Source organism: Diuraphis noxia, unplaced genomic scaffold (assembly GCF_037042655.1).
Source record: "Diuraphis noxia isolate RWA-SAM2 unplaced genomic scaffold, SU_Dnox_SAM2 contig0002, whole genome shotgun sequence".
NCBI classification, from domain to species: Eukaryota; Metazoa; Arthropoda; class Insecta; order Hemiptera; family Aphididae; genus Diuraphis; species Diuraphis noxia.
The window spans coordinates 63,432,551-63,460,426 of NW_028301712.1; the positions used below are offsets into that span (position 1 = coordinate 63,432,551).

The 27,876-nt window shown below is 27.2% G+C and overlaps 1 protein-coding gene across 2 annotated transcripts in view; it reads left to right on the forward strand.

The window, feature by feature from the left end:
* Positions 1 to 4,578: 4,578 nt before the first annotated feature.
* qless (decaprenyl diphosphate synthase subunit 1 qless) overlaps positions 4,579 to 27,876 on the forward strand; it is a 41,312-nt gene continuing 18,014 nt past the window's right edge. Inside the window, exons 1-4 of one of the 2 annotated variants that reach the window (XM_089219230.1) lie at positions 4,579 to 4,900; positions 18,255 to 18,401; positions 19,040 to 19,173; positions 20,258 to 20,399. In XM_089219230.1, the coding sequence (XP_089075356.1) occupies positions 4,751 to 4,900; positions 18,255 to 18,401; positions 19,040 to 19,173; positions 20,258 to 20,399 (573 nt within the window). In that variant the 5' untranslated portion in view covers positions 4,579 to 4,750. Of the gene's footprint in view, positions 4,901 to 18,248; positions 18,402 to 19,039; positions 19,174 to 20,257; positions 20,400 to 27,876 lie in introns of both variants that reach the window. The other variant, XM_089219229.1, reaches the window with a different exon arrangement.

Consider the following 27,876-nt stretch of genomic DNA (forward strand, 5'->3'; position numbering starts at 1 on the left):
TTAAAAAGTTTACAAGGTCTATATTCTATAAGCTGTTATAAAAGTAAATAACTGGAGGATATAACATAATTAAATGCAATTGAAATATTTTACTTTTTTTTTCCTGTCAAGTATATTTTCTTCATTCAATCGTTTCTTTTTCTTTGATATTGGTGTTTTTTTATTTGATTTGTTTTTTATTCATATTATCATATTTATATAAATATTCAACTACTTTGTTGCTTGTGTATTTTTATCTATGTTTTATTGAACTTAACTCAATAACAAAAATATATTTTTGTGATATTAAAACAATTATATATATATATATTTTACAGGTATGTTTAATTATTTATCTTCTAAACTCTATTACATAATTTCTGCATGCATATACTTGTTTTTTAGTTAGTTGTCACAAGAGATTCATAGAAGAAATTCAACAACTTAGAATTTATAATGAAAAAAAACTTGTTCTTGATTTGTTTAGGATAGCTTTTTTTTAAATAGCCTTTTCAATCAAGAACATGTTTTTGACATTAAGCGATCATATGATTATAAACTATAAAAATGTTATTTATTGAGATGTTTCACTAAATCATACATTTTTCTTATTCCTTATTTTGTTTATATATACTGAATTCTCTATATTATATTATTATTATATAACATCCCAATAATTGTTGATTTTTTTTTATGTATGCTTGCATTTTAACTATACTACTTTTTATGTCAATTGTTATGTATGTGTTATAGTCTTATAAATATTAAAATAATAAAAATATAATGTGATATAATAAAATTACATTAAGGTTAATGAACTAGATATAATTGTTGCAACGAGAAAATTTACAGCTGAAAATCTGCGTGCGCAGCTTAAACGGTTCAAGTTACCCAAAATATATGTATGAAAGAATTATTCCTCTTTGATTGATCTAAAAAAACGTATGCATGCTATTTAGCTTACCATATTTTTCTAATGTTTGTATTAATAAAATTCATGTTTTCTATTATATGTTAGTTTTATATGTAATGTTTTCATTATTAAAAAAAAATATATTGATAATATAGAGTGTTTTAATTATTTATTTAAGTATTTTATTACTTTTAATTATTAATTTATGTTCTACTCCGTAAATAGTAATACCATGAAAATGTATTCCTAAAATGATTAGACTGAAAGAAGAATGTGACAAGTATAAAGAAAAAAAGTTTTTAGATTGTACATTTTTGGAATTTGAGAAAATTGAAAAATGACCTCCTTTCCAAATGCTTTATGTGTTGTATAATATAGATTTTTGTAAATATTTTTTATATGTTCTATACATGATTTGTATGATTTAATATTTTATTATAATAGACTGAAAAATATAATAAGTTTTCAACAAAAAGAAATACTTTCATTAAAAGAACAATTGAATAAAGTTCCACTGGATTTTGAAACGTGGTTTACTGAGCGTTTATCACATTTATTTTCACCAACACAAATAGAGTTGCTTTTACGACCCAAACATGAAGTTTTTCGATGAGCTCCAGAAGATATTTCTTCAGCAATATCTTTAAGAAGTATTTCTACTAAGGCATATCGATATTTACAAGATAAAAAAAAATTTCCATTACTGGGCAATATTGTTTTATTTAATTATAATAATATTTATTAGAACAAAATTATAGTACAAATTTAACAATAAAAACAATTGCTCAACCTTTTAACTAAAGCTAGTAAGAAATGAGCTGAGTATATAAGATTCCATTAGTTACTTAATAATTGATATAGTTTTATTCATTCATTCTAGGGCTTTCTACTCTCAGGCAATGGGTTTCAAACTTTCAAGTGGAACCAGGTTTGTTAACAAATGTGCTTACATTAATACAAGCTAAAGGTAATTGATGAAAATATTGTATTTAATAAAAAATTAACATAACATTGATAAATCCACATGTTAAAGGTGTCCATTTAACTTCTGAACAGAAAATTACAGTGATATCATTTGACGAGACTTATGTTTCTGATAGAATATAGTATGACAAAAAGTATGAGAAAGTCTATGGACCGCATAAGTGTGTTCAAACCGTTGCAGCTAGAAGTAAAACATTTATGACAAGTGTTTAACTTACCTGTAAAATAAAAATTTAATTTTAATGTTTAAAATATTATATTTGATTAGGTTTAATAGGAAATTAGAAACAGCCAATCTATTACAATAAATTATGATACTTCTATGGATAAGGATATATTATTAAAAATTATAGAGGAACTATATAAAGTTGGTTATGATGTTGTAGCAACTGTCAGTGATACAGGGCCTACAAACATTGGCTTATGGCATACTTTAAATATAAATATGGAAAAAACATCATTTAAGCATCCCATTTCTAATAATAATGTCCATGTGTTTGCAGTCGTACCTCACATAATTAAACTAGCTAGGAACCATTTCCTTGACAAGTTACATTAATATAAACTTACAAAATTGAATTAGTTAATTAATTAAATTGTTCTTTCAGAGGATTTATTTTTCCGATAAAAAGTATATAGGGAAAAATATACTACAAGAGTTACTAAATTTAAATGCAGGGAAAGATTTTAAATTGGCTCATAAACTTAGAGCGTCACATTAATTTCAAAGGATGAATGTAAGGTTGGCCGTCAATGTATTTTCTAATACAGTGTCTAAGGCACTTTCGTTTGTGGCCAACAACATATGATTGATCAGTACAACTGGAAAGAGACTAAGAAGTAAGTCGTATATTAATATATAAAATTTTAATTTATCATAAACAATAATATGATTATATATTAGAATATTATTAGGCTTCTGAGGTCATTGGACTTTTTAATGATTGGTTCGATTTGTTGAATACACAACACAATTTCAATAAAGGAAATGAAAGTTATGGTCTAAATTTTGAAAAACAACTTGATTTATTAACGAAAATGACAAATTTTATTACAAATATGAGAGTTCATGGAAAGAATTATCTTTTACCATTTCAAAAAGGTAAAAATATTATTTTTAAATGTATATAATTTTTTTAATTGAACCTTTTATGCTTCTAGGTATAGCTATCTCAAATACATCACTCATTAATTTGTTCAACGATTTAAATGCACGAGGGCTGTCTTTTATTTTAACAAGGAAATTAAACCAGGATGTTGTTGAGAACCTCTTTAGCTTTTTAAAGGGTATGGCCGGTTCTGCATGTAACAGTATAACTGTCCTTGATTTTAAATATTGGTAAATATTTCTAATTATTCGTTTTACTAATATACAAACTTGTGCATGTTTATAAATATATTATGTTCTTTATAGCCTACGTTGGTATATTTTGGGGAAGAATTCCAACTTTGTTTTTACTGAAAACCACAATTCGGAAAATGATTTAGAAGAAAGTCTTTTAAATAATTCTGAGTGTTTAACTAGTGAAGTTATTCAAGATTCTGAATTGTTACCTGACTTGTTTTCTTTAGACACTCATGATAATGAGTTGGCTGAAATTGAGTTGACATTTGGCACAGCAATGGCAAATATTCCATAGAACAATTTGGCACATTTAGAAGAATTTGAAACAGCAAATGAGCCATTTGACGATTTAGAAATACAATATGTAGAGTACATAACTGGGTACCTGATAAATCGATTTGGACATAAATATCCTTGTTTACTAGATTCAGACATATCAGACGAAAATAATGAATCCAAGTCAAATTGGATAGGTCATATTTCCAAAGGCAACCTGAAACATCATTCAGAAAAATTAGTAAGACTTACTAAAATAATGGAACCTTATTTCAAAGAATTACATGGTGAAGGAATTTCAAAAGCACCTGGAATTATGATAACATTGACAAAGACATTATTAAATATTTCTTTAACTCTTGGAATCCCACAAGAAGTTTTTGGTTCGAACAAGAACATTTATACGGTTTAATAACCTAAATAAAGAAATATACAAAACACAAAATCAACGTAATAAACAAAAATTAAAAAAGTTTAGTAACTAACCTAGTATGAGTACCTACTTGGCTACTTAACTGTGTATCAATGTTTATAGATAACTTGAAATAATAAACAGTAAACTTATTTATGATTTATAAACTATGAACTTACCTATCTAGCATTTTTCCAATCTCCCTCCACTCATCGCTGTTATTGGACAGTCTCTTCGGTTCCTTTTCCTTATAGCTTCTCATTCCGGCATTTTTAATAACTTTGTTAAATCAACGCAAAAACAAACTCCATTTTCTTAATATTTCTCAACAGTTAATATTGTTAACTGTAGTTATAAATGTTACTATTATAAGTTTTAATACGGAAATATAAAATTGGATACTAAATATAAAAATATTTAATAAAAGTTATTAATTAACGATAACATTTATTGATGATAAGTGATAACGTCACACGAATGCGTATCACTTAAATGTCATCATACCATAGAGTAATATATTACTCTATGCATCATACCATGTTCTTTTATCATGGTCCTATCCATATCTTTATTATCTATGTCCGCGAACGATACATATCGGCGAACAGCTGATGCTCATCCGTGATAATAATATAATAATATTTGGTCGGTGAATGTGTGGTAGGAAAAAGGTGGAAATACGACCGCGAACGGCCCGCGGAGATTCCCCGACGTGCTGCACGGTTGTTCTGTTATGAGTGGCGACCACAGTCGCCGGTCGATCAGTGTCCGTGTGTTGGGCTGACCAACAAGTCGTTGCAGTTCGGTCGCCGATGTAGTTGAACACGTCCAGTACAGTGCTATGGCTTCGCGTATAACGTCCGGTGCTCGGTTGTGCGTTCGCGCCAGTATCGACAGACTCGTGTGCAATTTGTCCAGAAGCCGTCATCACAATGCGGTGGATACGGCCGCAGTCCGGCGGGATTCGGACAGGAAGTTGCAATGTTACCAGGTCAGTACCTCTACTGGGCTCATCGTCATAAGGGCGGGCTCGGTAAATAGTTTTCCAAAAATGAAGTTCAGTGTTGTTATTATTTTTTCTCAATCAAGGTCCTTTCAATGACTTTTACGAGACTGGGTTTTTTTTTTTTTTTTGGCAATGTGACAATGTGACAATATGTCTTATTGGAGCGTATGTCAATATACTTATACATGTACAATAATATATACGCAACTTAACAACCATTTCTACTCTTAGCCTTTGTAAGCTTTTAAACTCACAACTAGGCAGCGATCAATAGTTCTTATTCGTACTCATGAATCATGATTCTAAACGTATATTTTCAACTTAATAAAAAATTTCTGGGATTCGGGATAAAATATATTGATTTTAAATTTAGAATAAAAATTGAAATTGAATTTTATCGTGAACATAGTAATCAATTTAGTCACACAACTTACTGCATGCAACAAAATCTCAAATATATTTAAATATTATAGAATGTCTTTACCAACGTTTAGTACCTACTTTATACTTATTAAGTATATTAATTTTCGATACTAACGACATTTTAAAATGCAATAGTTTTTATCTTTTATGTATAATGATATTTATATGAGGGTGTGAAGATTGAACAGGAAGAAACAAAATAATAATCATTTTTTCTTTTATGAAAAGACTAACCTAACCTAACCTAACTTAACCTCTGTTACCTATTATATTGGTATAAACTATAAATTCTTCTTTTAATTAAAATCGAGTTAAAATAGTGTTAAATTAGAAATTGCCTATGTTTGTTTTTTATAACAACTAAATATAATACATTTTCATAATTTGTTGATATCTATTATCTATATTAAATTAACAATCAATATTTTTTTTTATCGGATAATTAAATCATTAAAGCGTTATCTAAAAAAAAAAAAAATATCTAACGTATCTAACTTTGAAAAGAAAATAAACCTCATTAAATCAAATTAAAAATAATTAATAAGTAATCCATTATTTATATTAAATTTAAATAAGCTTTTAAAATTTGAAATTTTCGTAATCTTTTAACTATTGATGAAATAACCTATAGCGTAATATTTAATCTATTATAATAGCAACGTATTTATTACGTACCTACCTATTTTTGAAATTAATTTTCTTACACCAATTTTCTTGTTATTCATTTATCAAGACATAAAGATCAACATTGATAAAGTACTGTGAAAAAATTTTAAATATTTTCTAATATTTATTACAACATTTTATCATGGGTAGTCGTAGTGTAACTACAATAGGTAGCAGACAGCAGTATGCAGTATGTTCATACTTCATATTATATTATTACGGACAGTATCTTTGACTATGTATAAGGTTTCATGTACGAGGGTATATAATATAATATAATACCTAGGTATATAATTATTTCAAATTTTATATTTTTCTACAACGAATTTCTTCCGTAGTGATTGAATGTATCCCAAATAAATCCCAAAAAAACGACCTCATTTTCTAAGAAAAATTTCTTTTTCTCTTTGTGTATAAATAACTTATTATGCACCATTCGGTCTAGAAACCAAATTAGGTACCTTATTTGTTAAATGTCGTAAATAAAATATTATGATTTATTAAAAGTACCTGTAAGTACTATTTGTATACGATTAAATTGATAATTTAAAGTCTCTGAAGTCATCTTATGTAGGTAGTCATTTGTAGTCATGATTATTTGTCATTAAACTTAATAATTTACATAATAGCAAGGCAAATAGGGAAACATATTCTTAATTCTTATAATAATTAACAGATAATAACTATAAACTATTTTTTTTATCTATCTCTGACACCTTTTCATGGTTACCTGTGACGTTGTGATTTGTGAATAAGTATACGAATTATCTATTGTTATTAAATTCAATTTAGGTTCCTAGACTAAATTAACTTATATAGGTATCTAAGTACATACTATCTAATTATACTAAATTTAGACTATTTATAAGTTTACAAGTTTAATTTGCTACGCAATTTGAAATTTTGGCACCAATATTGAATACACTGCAAGTCTGCAACTGTTATTTCACAACTGTTGCGACACATTCATTCATAATTAATATTTTAATTGTTAACTCCTACAATATAATATTGAAATTAAGAATTCCTTATAAGAAACTATTTCTTATCTTTGTTTAATAAATATTGCTGTACCTACTAGTCCCATATGCGCTAAGCATATTATATTTATGTTATATATGGATACAATATGTATACGGTTTTATGTTTTTACACGTACGTAATTCATAAAATATGCTGTTTAAATTCGTTTGGTTTGTCAAACAGTGATTGAGCTCGTTGATAGTACTAGAAACACTTAACGCGACGTATTAACGGATTAATCGTTTATCGACAATTACATATTTTATCTGATGATTGATTGCGTAACGATTTATTGCGCATAAGTATTCAAAATATGATTTACTGAAAATAATAACAAAATTATACATAATTTATTTTAATATGTGTAAAAGAATCAAATGAATGCTACGCGTGGTTCATAATAGTAATGTATATACACTTACAAAATTATTTTGTTCTGAGCGGGGGAGGGGAATGCTTGAACTTGGATAATGTACACCGCCACCGACCCACTGTCCGACTTGTCTGATTCAGCACGATGTGGTAGCGTGTTTATGCGATTCGTCCTTGTGACGTTTTACCCGCATTATCATCGTCGTGCAATTTCGCGATCACGTATGTGTATAATTGGTGACAGTATGTATTATAGGTGAATCGCCATAATAATAACGAACCAGTTGTGCTCAACACGCTACTGGCCTACTAAGAAAATAAAGAGAAAAAATCGATAATAAATAGAGAAGAAAAAGAAATATAACGTACACATATATAGTTGCCGCCGAGACCGTTAATCAAGTTCGACAACCTGGTATAGCCCGTGTTCGGTCTCTCACTCTTTCTCTCTCTCTCTTTTCGTCTCTTTCTTTCAATAGCATGTTGCCACAATCACGTCGAAAACCATGTCCGAATAAGACCTGTTAATTCTAACACTTCGACCCCACTCACCCGCCATTTATTCTTAAAAAGCTCGATTTGTTAAAGCTGATATAAGTAACTACAATGTCTGCGTATACTGTTATAGTGATATTAAATCAAAATTCTTGTAAGCTCAACAACACTAAATGCATAATATCATACCTATTCATAAAATATGATTATCAAATTTTCGTCAAAGTTGTCTTTCAGAAATTACCGGTAAATCGAAAAGATATTTTTGTTCCGTCACATTTACCGCTTTCAGCTGTCTGTTAAAAGAAGTGACAATAAAAAATCTTTTTAGTTTTTCGTATACAATAATATTATGATTCCATTAAAAATCTATAAATGTTATAATATGAAAGATTAAATAAAAGATTAATAATCTATATTAATAATTATAAATTGACTTGCAACGTTCTATACTTACTATAATTGTTAAGTTTTTCACATAAAAGTTTTAAAGCTGTACCTATACCTGTATTTTATAATAGGCTATTATATTTATATTTACATATAGGTATTTCATTACATTTTATTTGACGCCCCAAGTATTATTATTATTTTTTAGAATACTTACTAGTGTTATCATTTGAATTCTTAAAAAAATATCAAAAGTCATCGGTAAAATGTAAATTTACGATTTTAAAATGAAATTTTGCTTAATCAAACTATCATAAATCATAAAGAATTGCGATGATAACAGATAAATATCTATAATTCACTATTCGCATTTGCAACAATAATTTTAGTATACATAGTACCTACCTAATTAACTTGTTTATGCAAATACGTGCACAATGTTAAATTATAATTGATAAACTGTTAATACACCAATATAATGACATGTATGGAATATGGATGTTTAAGTTATAAATTTATTAAATATAATTTGTGTTTGATTGTTCACTAATCTCTCAAGTTACAAAGTAAATCAGATCTTAATATTTATTTCTGTTAACTTTAGAATACGACCAAATTTAAGCCATACGTTTTCTTTATACTGACAAAATATATACTTATTTCAGTATCGATCATTTTTTATAATCATGGCATAAGAAATTCCTCTAAAAATATTTATGCCTTGATTATTGACTACAGATATTTATTCATATTTGTTGTTAAGGTAAAATAGAAAAGTATTACAACATTTTCATTACAACTATATTTTAAAAATAAATTGGTTCTTACTTAATATTTTTAACAAGTTCTTTAATTTATTCTAAGCTTATTTATTTGATACTTTAAAAGTAATGTTGATTAAATTCTGGATAAAATGAAATTCTTATCGCCAATATACATTAATGATTTATCTTATATTCTTATAATAAGTATTTTGTAGTTAAAAATAGACATACGGTAAGTCATCATTTAAATTTTATTATCTACGTCATCAATATTTTTTAATATTAAATCTCTTTAGAAAGTAGGTACCTACTTAACTTAATTTTTTCATATACATAATTATATATATATAATTTTAACCGTTAAATAATCGATTTTGAATTTTGATATGCCTTCAAGGTAATCCAATTAAGTAATTCCTTTCACAGCAATTAAACATTCAAAAGTTAAGTTTATATTTAATGTAAAAGTATGTAGAATCAAATTAATTTTTATGATATTTGTATACCATGACAAGAGTAAAGCAGTTACCTAACGATTATTTTTTTAAATATTACCTGCATTCTTAAATTTGGAACTCTAAGACAACTGATAAGATGGCTCTTTGCTCCTTCGTATTGACCTTGTGACTTTGCCTATGCAAAAATAGGTGTTTCCTTTTGGCCTCACAGTTATAGTGAAAGCGTAAGTAAATTACGTGCAAACCAGTCCAGGATGTCTGCTGTCATAGTATTCAGCATGTAGACTACTAAACTATCACGTGTAGTACAATCCTTAAACAATTTATTCTTGTTTAAGTTAATAAGGACCAATTTTTTCTAATTCGGAACTATCTAATGTATTCAGATTATTTTCCCTGATTTTAGTTGTTCCTTAGAAATCTAAACTAGGTAATTAATTTGTATAAACATCAATTGTTATCATAAAGAGATATTTATCTAGGAATTGAGGAAATTAGCATTAGTGCTCAGATAGGTTAATTTTGTTTCCAAACCAAGTAATCGCTTAATTGTTCCTAATTTGTGTATAGTGAAAGTCATGGCTCTATTGCTCATATATGATTTTCATGAGTAGTTTGCTTTTCAAATTTACGCTATCCATTCTAAATACCTAAATTCTGTCTTAAATAATTAAAAATATTAAAAATGAGAATTATTTGCTCTTAACATACTTTTATAACATATTACCAACAACGTGTGCAGACAATATAGGTTAATCTATAAATGATGATTTTTATAATTCCTCATATACCCTAGGTATTATAGATTCTGAGCGGAGCGAGGAATGTATTGGTTTTACAATGATGTTTATTTCTTTTCCTTTTTTATTCTGTATACATTTTTTATACTTTTACCTCTAAACTTGCTCAAAAGTATCAAGTGTAGCATCATTTCTGAAAAATAATGTTCTTGAGCTGATACTTTAGAGGGGTCATTTTTTATAAGCATTTAAAGTTCAAATTTTGACTAAATACGTAAAAATAACGCAATGTTCAAATTATCTTAGAAAGAAATTCATAAAAGATTTTATTTTTAAATCTAAGATTCGAAAATTTAATACAAGGCTCCTATCATATTTTTACAAAAGCAGTTGAAAAATAAAAGATATACATGGTAATTTATTATTATTGTATAATACTATATACTTATGTATTACTATTGTTACCTATACTGTATTCACCCACAATGTATTATATTTATAAAGACTTTTGGTCGTTTAAATAAAGATGCCATAGGCAGATTAAAAAAAAAAAAATAGTAACAATTTTTTTTACAAGCATTCAAAGTTTGAATTTTGACATCATACGTAAAAATCACGAAAATTCGCAAATTATTTTAAGCTAGAAATTCATAAAAAATTTTCTTTTGAAATCTATAAGATTTGAAAATATTTAATAATCTGTAATATATCCTAGACAGATAAACCGTCTTCGCTCAGAATCGTTTTTCGTATATTCAATGATATGATATCATTGAATTCAAATTTAATTCCATCCATTACAATAACCCACTTGTAACCTACCTACTGTACAACAGAGCGACATCCACGACTTACCCACTTTTTTTGGTAGTTGTTACTGATGTAGTGATGTTGGATGGAATGAATGAAGAGTAAAACAACATTTAATTTAAAGTGTTTTATTACCTATAAATAATATCAAAATTTTTAACTTTTTGGAAAATAGCGGCTTACGTAAATTAACAATTATTTCCGTCTTTAAAATTCCGGTATATGATTATAATAATCAGCTTTTACTTTCTGGGATGAAACATTTTTATAATGACATTTATTGGTTTAAGGCAAGATTTAAGATTTTGCCTAGAATTTTGACAACAATGTTAATAAAGTATTACATTTAATTATAAAATATAATAATGTTTATGGATAGGTTGTTAGGATACTAACACAAAATTAATAGAGATCATATATACGCATACTTAACTTATAGCAATGATATTATATACTGTTATATTATTTTTACCATACTTACTAATTAGTAATTAGCATTCTAAGGGTGCAAATATTTTTTTTAAATAACTAGCATATTAAATTTAATCTCACCTATCTTAAAGTTCTTATTTTAACGATTAAATTTGTCACTTTCATATTTTAAACTGAAAACTTTCACATTAGGGTGCATAGAAAGCTTATAAATCAATATTTTATTTTATTGTACCTACCTACTTTGCGGAATTAATTTGCTGCTACTGTATATAAATAAAACATTAATTTTAAGCAAGTATCTGATGAAAAGCACTCTCTTCGAGCATGCTAAGTTGCAGGTACCTATGTAGTATGCACGTTATAGGTATACTTACGGTAATATATGAGTGAACGTCTAAAACAATTAAATATTTGACCTGTAATAACTAGTATTCAATAAGTTTAGATTAACAAAACGATTAACATATTCTATTTGATAGTATATTACTTATTTATTATTTGTGAATTTAAAAATCTTACATTTTGTATAATCAATACATGGCTTACAAATGCTACTTAAATGTCAGAAATTTTTTTTTAGCATTTAGGATTATTTGTTTAAATATATATGCATTATAGGTATATAGATATTTTTTTATTCTGAGTATTGATACTTTAAGTACTTGAGAATGAATGCTATGTGAGACCACGGGAATAACTAGTGTCTAATCTATTGTGTAATTAGCTAATAGACTAACTTATGTTAAACCTTATATAAAAGGCTCTTTCAGGGTCTAGAAAGCTTAGAATGTTTCTTTAGTTGTTTCAAAATGACTTACTATAAAGTAGATTTTGTATTGAACTATTTACTATAATATTTGTAACGCAATTTTTTAAGTGTTTAAGTTTTATCTCAAATTACCTTCATATATGTGTCTTGTAGCATGGCGTTTTCAGGCATTTTCCAAGGAGAGGGTGGGGGGATAAATGAATTTTAAAAATAAATAAAGATTTTTTATACATTTTAAAATTAATCTATGTTTACTAAATTTGTGCGTTACAGATAATGCTTTGAAACACAAATTTAAAATTCTAGGGGGGCTAGTGTTCCGTCTCCCCCCCCTGGTAATGCTAATGTCTGATAGATAGGTAGTTCTTTTTATTACATTAAGCATAGTTCATATTATTTTTAGGTTGGATATTCTTTCAATATTAAAAAGTATTTCACTTATAACAAATTGCTAGATATTAGTATACTATTTATGTAATATAAGCAGTGGCGGCTCGCAAGTAAATTCATTAGGTAGACTGAACATTTATCATTTAATTTATTATATTATAATCAAGTTTGTGACTCGTGTATTATGTCAAATAACTAAATTCAATGGTTTAATACAGACGCACGACACTACAACACGCTGCAGATTTTTGTGTTAACAAAAAATACGCGACGACCACGATGCTAACAGCAGAAACTTTGAATGCTAGAAACTAGTCTCAATGTACTAAATAACATCCATACAGCATACAATCTACCCCGTCTTCCACATTGTCATGCTTATGAAATTCGTATAGGTACACAATTTATTCAGTCTCTCGAACGGCAGACTCCCGAACTAGCGACCGTCATCATCGTTATCGATATTTTTCACCTGTATTATTATTGATGATTGATGAATGACAACCTTATTTTCATAATTATAATTTAAAAAATAGAATACAAAATATTATATTATCAATATTAATATCGAAAACCATAATAATAATTTTTTAAATGGATAAAAATATTAAAATATAATACAATTTTCTTTAAACTTTTTTATTTTGTTACTACTTTTTTTTTTAATGGGGAGTCGCCGTTTCAAAGACTCCCCTGACGAGCCACCACTCAATATAAATATTAAATAATATTTATTGTTAACATTTTAATACTTGGACGTTTGCATAAAAAAAAGAATATTACTTTTTACCAACTTAAACTATATTAATAGTTTACAATGACCCAGGTATTATGTATTATTAAAATTAATATAAAAACAAAACTGTTTGGATACTTACTTGTATATAATGATAGAAGTGCCTAAAAAAACCAACTTATAATTTGTAATTAGACATTTTAATCTTAGAATTTTTGAAAAAAAAGATCCCTGTTTACAGTGTTGTTCGAAATAAATATTCATTTTATATATTATTTTATATAAAATAATAAAATAAGTGCAAAGTTATATTTAATTTTTTGATTAGTAACTTTACAGTAGGTAGTAGAATATCTTATCCTGATATAAATGGGAACTATATACGGTTATATAGGTACGGGTACTATTCTTGAATCTAATGGTTCCAAACGGAGGTATCTGTTTTAAACATCAGATAAATTTCATTTCATTATAGGTAATCACTTATTATTCCATCTTTTAATCTTTACTATTAGCATTATTCTTGTAAAATACCAAACAATAAACTTAAAAAGTAGGTACTCACTATTTACTAGAGAAAAAAATTGAAAAAGAGTTGAGAACATCATATGTTAAATACAATTCTCCGTACGCATTTTAGTTTCATATTGCTATACGAATTTGGTAAATTAGGTACTAAACAATATAGTACAAGTACAGTCGTACTTATATGTTTGATTTTTTTTTTTCATAATCATTACACATTAGTCACATAATCATAACACTTTATTAATATCTTCTTCATATATAGCTAATAATATTTCCATTTGTTAATAGCACATATCCTTGTTTATTCCTTTCCCTCAACTCTGCTATTCAATAAGCAAGCGTGTACAAACTCGCATGAACACCACGAGAACGCTTAGGAATGTGTCGTGTCGTCTATTGCGTACACAGTATTCAAATTGAGGCCAATCGAAAAAAATATTGACTGCGTTTCTTTCTGTCGTTTCTTGGTTCAATTTACTATTAATATGAGATTTCGAATGCATATCGTATTATGAAAAGAACATATCTGTATGTTTTCTTACATTGTAAGTATAATTGTAATCAAAAATTCTGTAGATACACAATTCGTTGGGATGCTCAACTAATAATTTACCTAATTTGAATTATTAAGCTGTGGTTGTTTCAAAATTTGTTGGAATGTTTTCCAAATTACACTGTCTTTGATTCATTATGTGAATAAAACTAGGTTTGTTTTTTAAGGAAATTTTAAAATTAACTATACGTGATGTGCGATGTCATTAACTGCAGTTTATAGTTTCATAAATGATCGTTATCGATAACTTGTAAATTTAATAATAGTCTGGCACGAAACCTCTGGTTACATTTAATTCATATGTTTTAAAAACAAACGATTTTTGAACAAATATCATGCCATTATTAAATGTATTGACTTTTAACAATTAATTTGCGAGGAATTGCTTTAAAATTCTATCGTTTACTAATTGCAATTATTATATTACCAGGTGTATATGAATTCATATAAACCTGCTGCAGCTTTCACGTTGGAATGATGATAAATATATTACTGATTCAAAAAAAAAAATATAAAAAAATACATCATAAAACATTATGACAAAAAACTTCTGGTTCATTCGACATTTCATAATTGTTTAATTATTAAACTATATAAAAATGCTTATAAAAAGTAAATTATATGCATTTTCAAACATTTTTATATATTGTTTATTTATGCATAATATTTATATCTTGCATACCTAGAGCTGTATTCATGAAATAAATGTTTTTCAACAACCTATATTCCAATATTGTGTAATAATAATTAGTTGTTTAATGTACTATTCAATTATTTATAACTATAATAACTATACCTATTATTAAACCTATTTTTATAGCTGATAAAAAAAAATGGTCGATGTATATAAGTATATAACTATGCAAAGTTTTAATTTTGGCGAATTATAATATTAATAAAAAATGTATTGGGTACAAAAAGCTGTTGATTGAAAATTGCAAAAAGTACTCTGCGTCAAGTGGTGAGGCGGTTGAACTTCGTTTCGCTGTGGCCTTGCGGTTATAGTAGGTATATGTAATTATTTCGAGTGGTATATCCGGACATGCACCGATTATTGACTGATACGGGGTTAGAAAGCGCGAAAATGTTTTAAAATATTATATATTTTAAGAAAGTAAAGTTTTAAATTTATATCTAAATCATAAAATCTTATATTTCTATAATTAAATTATTTCTAGTACAATTTTAAATATATTTTGAATTTGTACCGTACTAATTATACGATGTTTTTATCGGTATTTTATCATCTGTCGATTTTTAATTTGCCAAGTCTATCTTTCTATTATTGGTTTTATTAGTTATAAATTTATAATGTATGTTTGTTTTCTGGTTGAAGCCTTACTTGTAGTAGTCATAGAGTCGCTAGAAGAATGTTTAAAGATTTGATATCTAATCCGAGTGGTAATATAGTATTAATACTCTTTTCGATGAAAGAACACACCGTGGCCCGACGAAAATCTGCACTTCTGTGCATCCCTCTCGACACCCTGCCATGGAACCGGTTTCGATGACAAGGTGTCGCGTGGAAATGCGCAGATATGCAGAATCTGAGTGTTCTCTCGACGAACAGATAAAATAAAGGTAATTTTTTGAATTTTTTGAATTTCAAAAATGTTAATAGGTATAAATTTTTTTACTATAAACCGTGAAATAAATATATTATTAATTTTTTATTAATAAACTTAATACAGGTCCATTTTGAGTAGATAAAATCCTGCTTTAAATCATTTTTTAAATTTAATGATTTTTGATAGGTATCCTAGTACAAACATGCAATATATAAATATAAATAGGTATATTTGTATTGTAACACAGAGTAAAGAAGAATATATTTTTTTGTATCTTTTTAATACCTTACAATATAATAAATATAAACTTAAATAATATTTTACAATACCTATATATTTGGTACAAAATGCCCTTAAAATTGTTGTTTCCAGTGATTTTTGACCTGAGAAAAAATATAAAGTTTAAATGACTTGGTAATTTCTCAAATTTAATGTCTTCTCATATCAATGAAAAAAACTGAAATATTTACAAAGTTAAGTGCCAAAATACCACTAATATGACGAATAGCCACGGGGGTCTGCCTGCCGTTAGTTTGGGAGCTTAAGAGCACGCTACAAACATATTTGTTGTCTCCGCTTTACAAGTGCGTAACCTAACAAATTTATACTTAGCAGATCACGTTTAATTACGTTCGTTTAAAAATTAGAGTAAATTAATCTATTATGAAACTTAACTTTTTACTATAATTTAGTTTTTAAGTAAGTTGTATAGTTTTTTTTATATACGCATAACTTGCTAAAGAATTAAACTATCTTAAAAAAATTCACATATTCAAACACATATAATGTTCTTAACATTAAGTTTCATAATAGGTCGATTCACTCTAATTTTTAAACTAACAGAACTAAACGTGATCTGCTGAGCGTAAATTTGCTATGTTATGCAGTATTGTAAGACGGAAACAAAAAATTTGTGTGTAGCGTTTTTTAAATAAATAAATACCTGCAAAAGTACAAATGTTATGATTACTATGCGAGTATAATGTTGAGTATCAATATAACAATGTTTTAACATTTTGAGGTACAAACTAAAAATCTCGTTTTTGATGTTGAAATATTTATATATATATATATATATATATATATATATATATTTATTTATTTAAACGTGTTTTTAATTTTGCTTAACTAAAGACTAAGTTTAAATGCAGAAGAGCTCACTTTCTTATTTCAATATACCTATAAACATACACCTATAATAGAAACCTGAAAGTCTAAATAAATACCAAACTAGATAACCGGTCTTACATACGCTTAATATATTTATTTTCTTCGTATTTGACGTATAATAATATGTAATGCTTATGTAGCACACGGGTGTGTTTAGCATTATTTAAATCCAACAAATATCGTAATGAGTAATTTGAACTACATATTATTAAATAATTTTTAGTGGTTCGTATAAAATTGCATAACTGGAATTTTCAGTTTTGAATTTATAATTCATATAATGTTAGTATAATTGATGTATTTTAAGAACCCATGTGTCATAAAAATTATTACAATATGGACAATATGGTTAGAATTTTAGATACAAAAAATAAATAAAATTTCAAACAGTTCAGATATATTATATTGAATTTTTCATCATAATAATGGGTATTTATGTCCTTCAGCACAAAATAACCAACTACCTTATTAGGTATTATGAAAAAAAAAAATTCTTTAGTAATTTCTAAATTGATTTCCACTTTAAACCTTTAATTTTAAACGAGAGGTTTCATCATTTTTATTTCAACATTATAATATCTGCAAATGTTAACTCAAATCTAAATGTATTATGTTAATATATTGTATATCTATTTATATATGTAGTATAATATGTTTTATGAATATATATACAATTTATTTTTAAAAAATGTATAGTTTTCAAATCATAAAAGCTAAACCAATTTTATGTGATAACAAAACTGATACATAAACCCTACCTCCCCTGGGATTTAAATTTCGATGCGATTAATAATATGTATTTCGGTCATGTCCCACATACTCACGACGATGATGAGCGGGCCAAATGCCTGCAGGATGGAAAGTATATACACACACATATATATATATATATATATATAATAGAAAACCGGTCGAATGGTCATTAATAAAATATAAGTGCATTTGAATTTGAATATATCTCTTCAAATATATAGGTGTTACAAATATTAACTATTATTTTTTTTTTGAAAATAAGGAAAAAATTAAGAACTCATTTTTTTCAGAAACAGTTAAACCGAATCAGATCAGATCACCAAAGGAATCACTGTCGACGTTTTACTACTTTACAAGACACTGATACAGATTCACTTTCTTCTATCGATCCATACAGACTGTTAGATGACGACCTCAGAGATGTATACACAGACATCACACGGGTTTGTGATATATTAATATTATACTTGTTATAAGATTGAAGAGTTACGATAAATTTATTAAGGTGTTTATTGAGACTTGATGTACAGTATTATTGAAAGTCGAATAATTATACGTAGGTCATATATATAAAAGCTAAAACTAAAAATTATTAGACATAAATTGATTTATTTTATATAAAAATTATTTTTATTTAAATATTAGGAATTAATACTTGATTTTTGTTTTAATATTACGTATCATATATAACGCAATGTATAACTCATATTGAACGTTTAGTTTTGAACATAATTCAATCATATAAATAAATATTCGATAAATATTTTTGAGGTTGGGCACATCTATAATGATAGAACTTATTACACATATGTATAAAAAAAAACTTTCACTTATTTTGGTTTTTATTTATAGTTTTAACCATTAACAATTCCTCACATTCCATGTTAAATAATATACTTAATGGAATTAGTCGTCGTTGTTTATTTAATATTACCTATACATATATTTATATTATATATGTATAAAAATACATTTTACATACTTACCTACAATTATCTTTATTTAATGTGATGATATTTTCGTAATAATATTAATTAATAAATATTAATTTTTATAATAATTCTAGTGATTTATTATGTAGGAACTCGAACTGAACACTAACCAAGATGAGCTACGGACGATAGCTACATATTATTTCGATGGACAAGGAAAAGCCCTTAGGCCTATGGTGGCTATCCTGATGGCTCATGCCATAAATTACCACATGAACAATAAGTAAGTCGGAATATTTTATTTTATTAACAATGATGAAAATGATACCTCAAATTATTATTAGCCACGATAGTGAAAATGTGAACTAATGTAGATCAAAGTATATTTGTACGAATAGAACTGTACAACTGGTTGACATATATTTGCGCAGGAAGATATCAAGGATATCCAAACTGGTTATAGTTCATGTAACCTAGATGTCTTAAGAATATACATTTTTGTCCAAGTCTTATGTACCTGCAGATTTTTGTGTCCAAAATTTAAATAAAAAAAAATGTTTCATTTACTCAATTAATATGTTCTCTAAAACATTTAAATTTTATAATACAAAATACTCGTGCAAACCATTTGTATAACAACAATTCATATTCTTTTAAAAATGCTATTATAGTGTATGCATCTACTAATATACTATAAAGTAGAGATGACAATACATGCACTCAATGATAAAAAAGGTTGCCTAGCCAATATTTATTGTGTGTATGAGTTGGGCAATTCATATCTACAAAACCGCCGTGCTTATAGGCAACTATACTTGGTTTTTATGAGGTGAAATAGTGTCTTGTGTTTTGGCCGCTAGTATCGCGTATTGTGATTTAGTATTTGATCTCATTATATCCACAAATGAAATAAAATATATTATGTATTTTATGAGATAACCTAAATATCTAATCATTATTAATTATATACATATAAATGTCACGTTACTAATTATAATGGTTTTACTTTTTTTGAAAATTTTAATTTTAAATTAATTTTTAAGCAGAAGACTAAAAAAGCAGTGGCCTAGTGACATCTCGTCAAAAAACCCACGACATCTAAAATGTTCTCGGTCGGGTGGTACTGCTGAGTGCCTGCCCCTAAATGCTAATTTCTGTTATTTCATATTATATTAATTATCAAATTTGCCCATTGTACATAATGTTGTTTAGATTGTAAATCACTTAAATATATAAATAAATAAAAGTTAGAAAAAAGGTAGAAAATTAATTTTTATTGATGAATTAAGACTTAGTTAAACTAAGTTAATAAATTTACTAGTAAACATTTGTATATTATAGTACTCATACTATTCTTATGGTTACAGTGGTTTGGACAAAAAACAAAGAGAAGTAGCTATGATTGCAGAAATGATCCATTCTGCTTCTCTAATTCACGATGATGTCATTGATCAATCAGACTTTCGACGGGGAAAGCCAAGTGTAAACGCACTTTGGAGTCACAAAAAAGTGAGTAGCATGGATTTTTTTTCAATTAACCTAACTTTTTTGGTATTGACGGTTAAATTTATATACTTAAAGTATCTTATATTTACTTATTTTACTAGGTAATTATATTTAAAATCAAATATTAAATTTTAATACAATTTAAAAAAAGAATTATTTCGACTTAACTTCCAGTTTTTAACGATTCTCATCTGTGTACCAAAGCTTAAGTGTTATTTTATCTGCAGATCGATGTTTTCAAAATTTAAAAAAATGTGCATATCATGCATTTCATATATTTTCAATAGTTACAACCTTAAATCCGTTTAAGCTATTATGTATAAAATAAAGATTAAATCTATTTACCATCTAATACTATTAATTTTACTTACTAAATAAGATGGTTATTATTCACCTTGAACTATTTTATAATATAATCTTCGGTTATAGATGTCGTAATTAATGTTGGCTAATAACATAAATTTATATAATAATAAATAAGACTTATTTTACTTTAGGTCATGTGTACTAGGTGATTCTTTATTTATCGAAGTACACTCATTATTTAAAAATCTATTTACCTTTAAAGAAGAACATATTTTTTAGTCGTTTTAAGTTTTTAATTTCATATTCCAAAACAAAATGTTTTTCTTATTAAGTACTTGGTATATAAAAATAAAATTTTGGACGAGTAGAGTATATGAGTTATAACTTATAAGTATTTTTAGTTAAGACGAGTTGTGGCACTAGAAAATTGACAGAGATACCCCACAAACTTTTGATTTACCTACTACTCCACTCATCAAAACTTCAAATATTATTTTTAATAGATTTTTCTAATTAATTTAGAAAAACACAATTATAATAATAGCTATCTATAATGCATCCAATATTTTTTTAAATAATTATATTCATGTGCACCTTTATATTTCCATGCTTCTGTTATTCAATTGTTTGTATCTAACAAATATCAATGAGTTATACTGATGATATACTATACCTAATACTGACCTTGACCCCCCTGTAACCGTTATAGTTTTACTGCAAAATAACACAAACAAAATTGCTTGTCGTATCTCATGTGTAAGTAGAATATTTTAAAAATCTTTTGAAACACTATATTACTGTCACTTATACGTATTATATTATATACTCCATTGACTATTAAGAAGAGGTCATATATTAACATAATATTATTAAAACTTCTTAAAAATGGTAAACAAATGGTGAAAAACTGTAATTTTACTAAACTTATGTGTTAAACATTTATAAAAGTCTTAAAATTGTATAATGTGACGTTCAAACCAAAAGAGTAATTGTGATCAATTAGTATTGGGTATGATTTTATATTAATTAAATTCTGCTCAATGATGAATTTTAAGCTGTTATAAGAAGTTGTGCTTTATATCTTGATCTATATAATATTATTTTAAAAACAAACAAATGCTATTGTATAATGTTTTTTATTATTTAATTATGTTGCCGTTATATGTATATTTTATATTGTTATTTTTTCAAAATATTCATCAGTCCTTATAAATAGCGTTAAAGATAATATTATCATTATGTATTTTTTTTTAAATGCTTGTGAGCTGATCAATCACACACATGCAGTCATAAAACGACGTGTAGATTCTCTATAAAAAATGATATAAACCGCGGTCGGGTCGTGGTCCAATACAGAATGTAATAAGTTGGGTAAGGTGTGTATAATTGTCACGTATTGGTGACAAGTGACGAAAATGATGATTATAATACCGCTAAAAATAACAACAATGAAGACTTTATTATTATAACGTATAAGTATATATCTCGGTGAGATGATGGTAATTAAAACCGACGCGGCGCCGGTGACCATTACCGACTCAGCTAAGACCGATATATCGATGAATGAAGAAGGTTTGGCACCGTGGGTTTATACTTTCACTATATAATATAGGCAGTCAGGTAGACAGGTATAATAAGGTATAGGTGGGTACACACGGAGACCCACTTATTACGCGCGCTTCGAGCCGCTGTGACGGAGATGTCTGGTCGTGGAATACCGCGCACGCGGGTATCGATCAATTTCACTTGAGCAACCCGACAAACACACACAGTTCTCGAAAGCGGTCTTTTATAAGAAAGTCGCGTGCAGAATGTCTGTATTTGTTGTTTTTTTTTTTTTTTTGTATCTCGTTATTAATATACCATATACGACGGTCGTCACGGTAATAAATATATAAATTATATACGAGTACATTTACTCGTCGCCGCCACGATAAACTGAACTTGTCGATCTCTATGGGAAAACGTAGAAAGAGAGAGAGAGGGAGAGAGATATTGAAAAAAAAATTGAAAATGTCAACCAGACAAGTTTGACCTGTGGCAAACGTGCAAGTCTTCCACGAGATAAAGGGCAAGGTCGTCTGCCGGTTGGCGCACAGTAGTAGTCACCATTTAGCTGCGTATCGTTGGCTCGTGAATGGTACCGTCAGCACTGTCGTGAGTTGCATCATCCGAATATAATATCCTCGAAATTATAATATATATACTGCGAATTCCTTGTGTGCATCAACAAAATTGTCAGGATTGTGGTCTTGAATTTATTATTATTACGACTTATCAGTAGGTATAGGTAAAAATTGTGTCTTGTTCTCTTTCCCTCTCCCTCTCTCTCTCTCACTGTGTGTCTCTTTATTTTTCCCCTCTTCTCAAAAATATTGTCAATATAATGTAATATTATTCTTGGCCCTGTATGTGCGTTTTGTGTGTCGGTTGCAACGTGTATATAGAGAAAGTTCAACGCGTGCGTAGGCAGCCTGTATAGCTAGGAGTATGCGTCGTGTACTCATGTGTGTTTCACAATTAGACGCTTGTTCCGGAAGACCTTTCACACAATGTGTAAACAACAAATTTTTATCTATATATGTATATAGACGCACAATAATAAATAATACTTTGAGACTTACACTGTCGTCCAAATTTAGAGAGTCCGATTGATTCTTGGACACTATTTGTGACAAAACTCCTGGGAACCGCTTGAATGAACAAAGATCCGGTTTCCAGATAAATTATAGTAGGTTCCTATAACAGGAAGGGCTGGCGTGTAAGTAACCGGTGAGAGCAAGACGTGATTGACCGTTTAAATATGTTGCTAGTTTTAACATTAAATTAGATACTTACCACAGAATAGATTAAATTCAATCTATTTTAAGTACCTATTTCAGATCGTCTATTTGATTATTATACGATCAATTCTATTTTAAAATATTGTTATTATTAATGGTTTCGTAAAAATTGGGCGGAATTTTTTTCCCTTATTTAATATTTTTTTTCGACCCTAATATACCTTGAAATGTTTTTACTAGAAAATAGTGAATGTTATGAGATCAATATCATATGTAGTTGTTCTTGTATTATTATAATATAAAGTAAATGTGTACAAACAATTCACCCTAGCTAAAGCTCTAAATAATACGTTTCCTGTGTTAACAGACTGAAAAAAGGAGGTTGCATACTAAAAAAAATCATCTTTGTGTTCCAAATAGAAATTATGGTTGTAATTTTGATAAACAATAACTATGTTTGCATTAACAATGATGAAATCATTTTAAACATGGATTAAAAATATCATCAATTTTCTTTCAATTTATCATCATGAATTATGATTCATAATGATTCTTTCAATATATCATCATGAATTATGATTCGTAATGATATGTTCAGATATCCAATAATTTCTAATAAATTTATATTCACATCACGGAATTTTTTCATAGACGCATAATATAATAACTTAATACGTTGTTGCTATAAGTTAATTAAATCATTCCTATAGGTAGGTACTATAAAAAAAATAGTATATAGGTGCACATTAATATAGAATTGATATATTATGATTTATAAGTAAAAACCCAATTTTATTTAGCAGTATTTGGACTCATGGTTTTAGTGGTATATACTATATAGTACGAGTTTAATAATTAATGTCAAACGGTCCATAAATTACATGAGAAAAAAATTTAGTACCAATATGTGATTCAGTATTATTATTCATAATATTTCACCTAATCATATAATATATATATAAAATACAATAGATTATACCTACTCCAATTAAATGTAAATAAACCAAAAAATATTTAAGGTATACGTTATATAGGTACATATTTTGACATATTAAACATAATAATAAATAATAATGTCATAAACGCTTAAGAGCTCAAAGGTTATGCCATTAAATTAAATTAGACTCCCATGTCTAATTGTTTAATGTGCGTAGGCCGTAGGTACTAGGTACATAGTACATACTACATAATATTATGAAGACACTATTGTAGACATTATTTATTATGTAATACGCTGATATTGAATTACTGTATTTGCCATGAGACTACTTTGAATTCTTTGCTTTACATTAAAACTCAATCAGTTAAACTGTTCGTATATTATAATTTATAAGCAATTACCTTTATTAAATAAATTATTACACACACACAATATTATATGTTATATTAATTTTACAACGTTTTTTATTATTTCCTAATTTGTTCTGTCATTAATTTCAATTACCTTAAATACACGAATGGATTTTACATCGTCATCGAACACAATAGACAACGAAATTTACATTGAGTAAACATCGTTTCATCCGTAAACATTTTAACATTGTTTAGATTGCATTCACATAACCTCAAAAGTATATTTATTATTCTGTCATATTTCTATTGGACCGTTTACCACATATCATATGGAATTACTGTAATTAGATCCCTCGTTCAGAATTACGTTGTGATTATCTAACAATGACATTGTTTCATAACTAATATCTTGATTGTTATATAAAAACGTATTTAATTTAAAATAACTTTTTATTATTGTTTTGAATTTTTAAACAAACAATCATTTTCCTTAACTAATTATTTTTCTTTATCTTAAATATCTGCAATTATGGCCTTTAGAATTTTTTGGTGGGTTATCGTTGGTTGAGGGCGAGGATTCGTCCCTAAAAACCAGGATGGTCAGCCATCCGGGAACTAGTGAAGACCGCGATGATCGATGCAGAACACTTAGGGCCCGTTTTACAATAGTTAAACTAATGTTAACCGTGAAATTCAAACGGTAAAATCTGTGGATTAAGTGTAACCGAGTTTTAAACTACGATTGTAAAACGGGTCCTTAGTAACTGAGGCCAACCCCCGAGCCACACCAGGCTTCAATTATTAATTTAAATACACCATTACGAATTCTAATATAATTATTACAAATTGTGTAAAATATATAGTTCACAAGTTTACACAGTAAAATATGAAATTATACTTAGTTATCTCAACTTATGTTGGTATGTACCTATTAATGTATTATACGTGTTATAATATTCAGCTATATAAGCATTATTTACTTTTCGAAAGTATATTTTTTAAATATTTAAATGTAGATACAAAATTAAATTTGGTATAACGTTACTCCTTACTTTTTTATGATTATGAAAAAGCACAAACGAAATCTGGTATTATAACCCCTACAACCCATTGACCCAGAATGGTCATGTGACCTTTAGTGAAATTATTAGAGAAGGGCATCGGAATGCAGTCGAAACCCTCGAAAATGACACACCCAAGTTCAACCCGAGGCACACTTGCAAAAATTTATTCCTACCACAAAATATTAAACATAGATTGCTTTCACCTGTAATATAATTATTGTATTGGCACAAGATGAACCGACTTTCTAGTTATAAGATACTGATACGGTTTTTGTTTATATGTTTATAAAACTCAAACAGCTTGGACGTCTTTCCAAGTATATATAGAACTTTATTTGTCAAAATTGTCTGTTAATGAATTTGACCATAATATAAAATAGAATAACTATAAAGACGCAATAATTAAAAAAAAAAGTATTGGTGACGTTATATTATGTCCATGGTTTGTTTTTTATCGAATAAATCATTAATATTGAATTAATTATAACGCCATCCCATACAATAAATAATTGATAACTTATAAGTATTCCTTTATAATATATGAAAATAGTTTGTCACATTAAAAAACAAGTAGGTTATTATTCATTAGTTATCTATTAAAATAATACGTTCAACTTACTTTACCGATATTGAGTTTTACCATATCATTGAATGGTACAAATCGATTTCATTCAACACTCGAAATAACTTAGAGTAATTCGATATTAATATTAACATAGGACATAGGTGATAGCATTGATTATAGAATTCCATAATCAATGGTAATAGATAGGTCCCGGATTTAAATGCACTTAAAACCATACAAACATGCGCATAAAAATATGCATTTTACATATATATTTTATACAATTTGGTATTTTAATTAGGAATTTATTATTAAAATATATTTATTATTTATTATGTTATTAAAAAAATATATAAAAATTGACTAGATGTTGCTATGATATTGACTCGCATATGTTTTAGGGTAATATTATTCATTCTAAATATAGATGCTAAAAAATATATATAAATAAATACGTTAAATGTGTATAATATAATGAATAAATATGCATTGTCTTCTATTCTTTTTTTTCTATGAAATTTTTTTGGTTACACAATTATTATACTATTTCCATTTAGATTAGTAAAGTACATGTCTGTCTACGTTTCTACACAATATAACATCATAAATCATTTTGTGGTCTCTGAGCTTTTTCTGTTTTGTTTTTGACTGGGTCACGAATACTCACGACAAAAGAAAAATAATTTGGGGTAATGCAATTTAAAACGTTATGAAATTCGGCGATGACGAAATACTATATCGTCTATATCATACCATACGGTATACTTATATTATAAAGTGCATATTATATTTAATATTATATCTATACTTTTTTATTAATACAAAAATGAATACACGGGCATCCGAGGATGCATTAGAATACAATTTTTCCTGATTTTTTTACAATAATTTTTTGATGTTTATATTTATTAAATTTTAAATACTCGATTTTCTTAAAAACATCTAAGTATTAATGTTTAATAGAAAATCTGGATCCCTGTCCAAAAATGTTTGAGCGATGTTATACTTATCTTGTTTCTTAGTATTTACGACATATGTTGATAATGTGCCTGATAATTAGATATATATTTAACAATACATGATTCACATAACGTATGTGAAGTTCTTATTTAATCATAAGTTACTGGAAAAAATGCATGTCTTCGTACGTAGAAGATTTTCTATCATTTTTTATTTTATTTTATTTTCTACTTAGTTTTTGCCCTAGCTTTTTCCATTTGTCATTAAATATCATTTATATAAATTATATATGTATATTGTCATCATATGTGTTAATATTAAAATAAATCCTTTTGTCTGTTGACAAATCTGTTATAGATTAGGTACGCCTCTTGATCGGAGTTTTCATTTCTGATAATATTGCTGATTCCAAGTACTTTTTTTGTAAAAATGTTTCCTTTTCGCTAGGTACCTATTACTTAATATTCTTGAACGAGATTTATTAAACCAAATGTGGTTTTTGTGCTTTT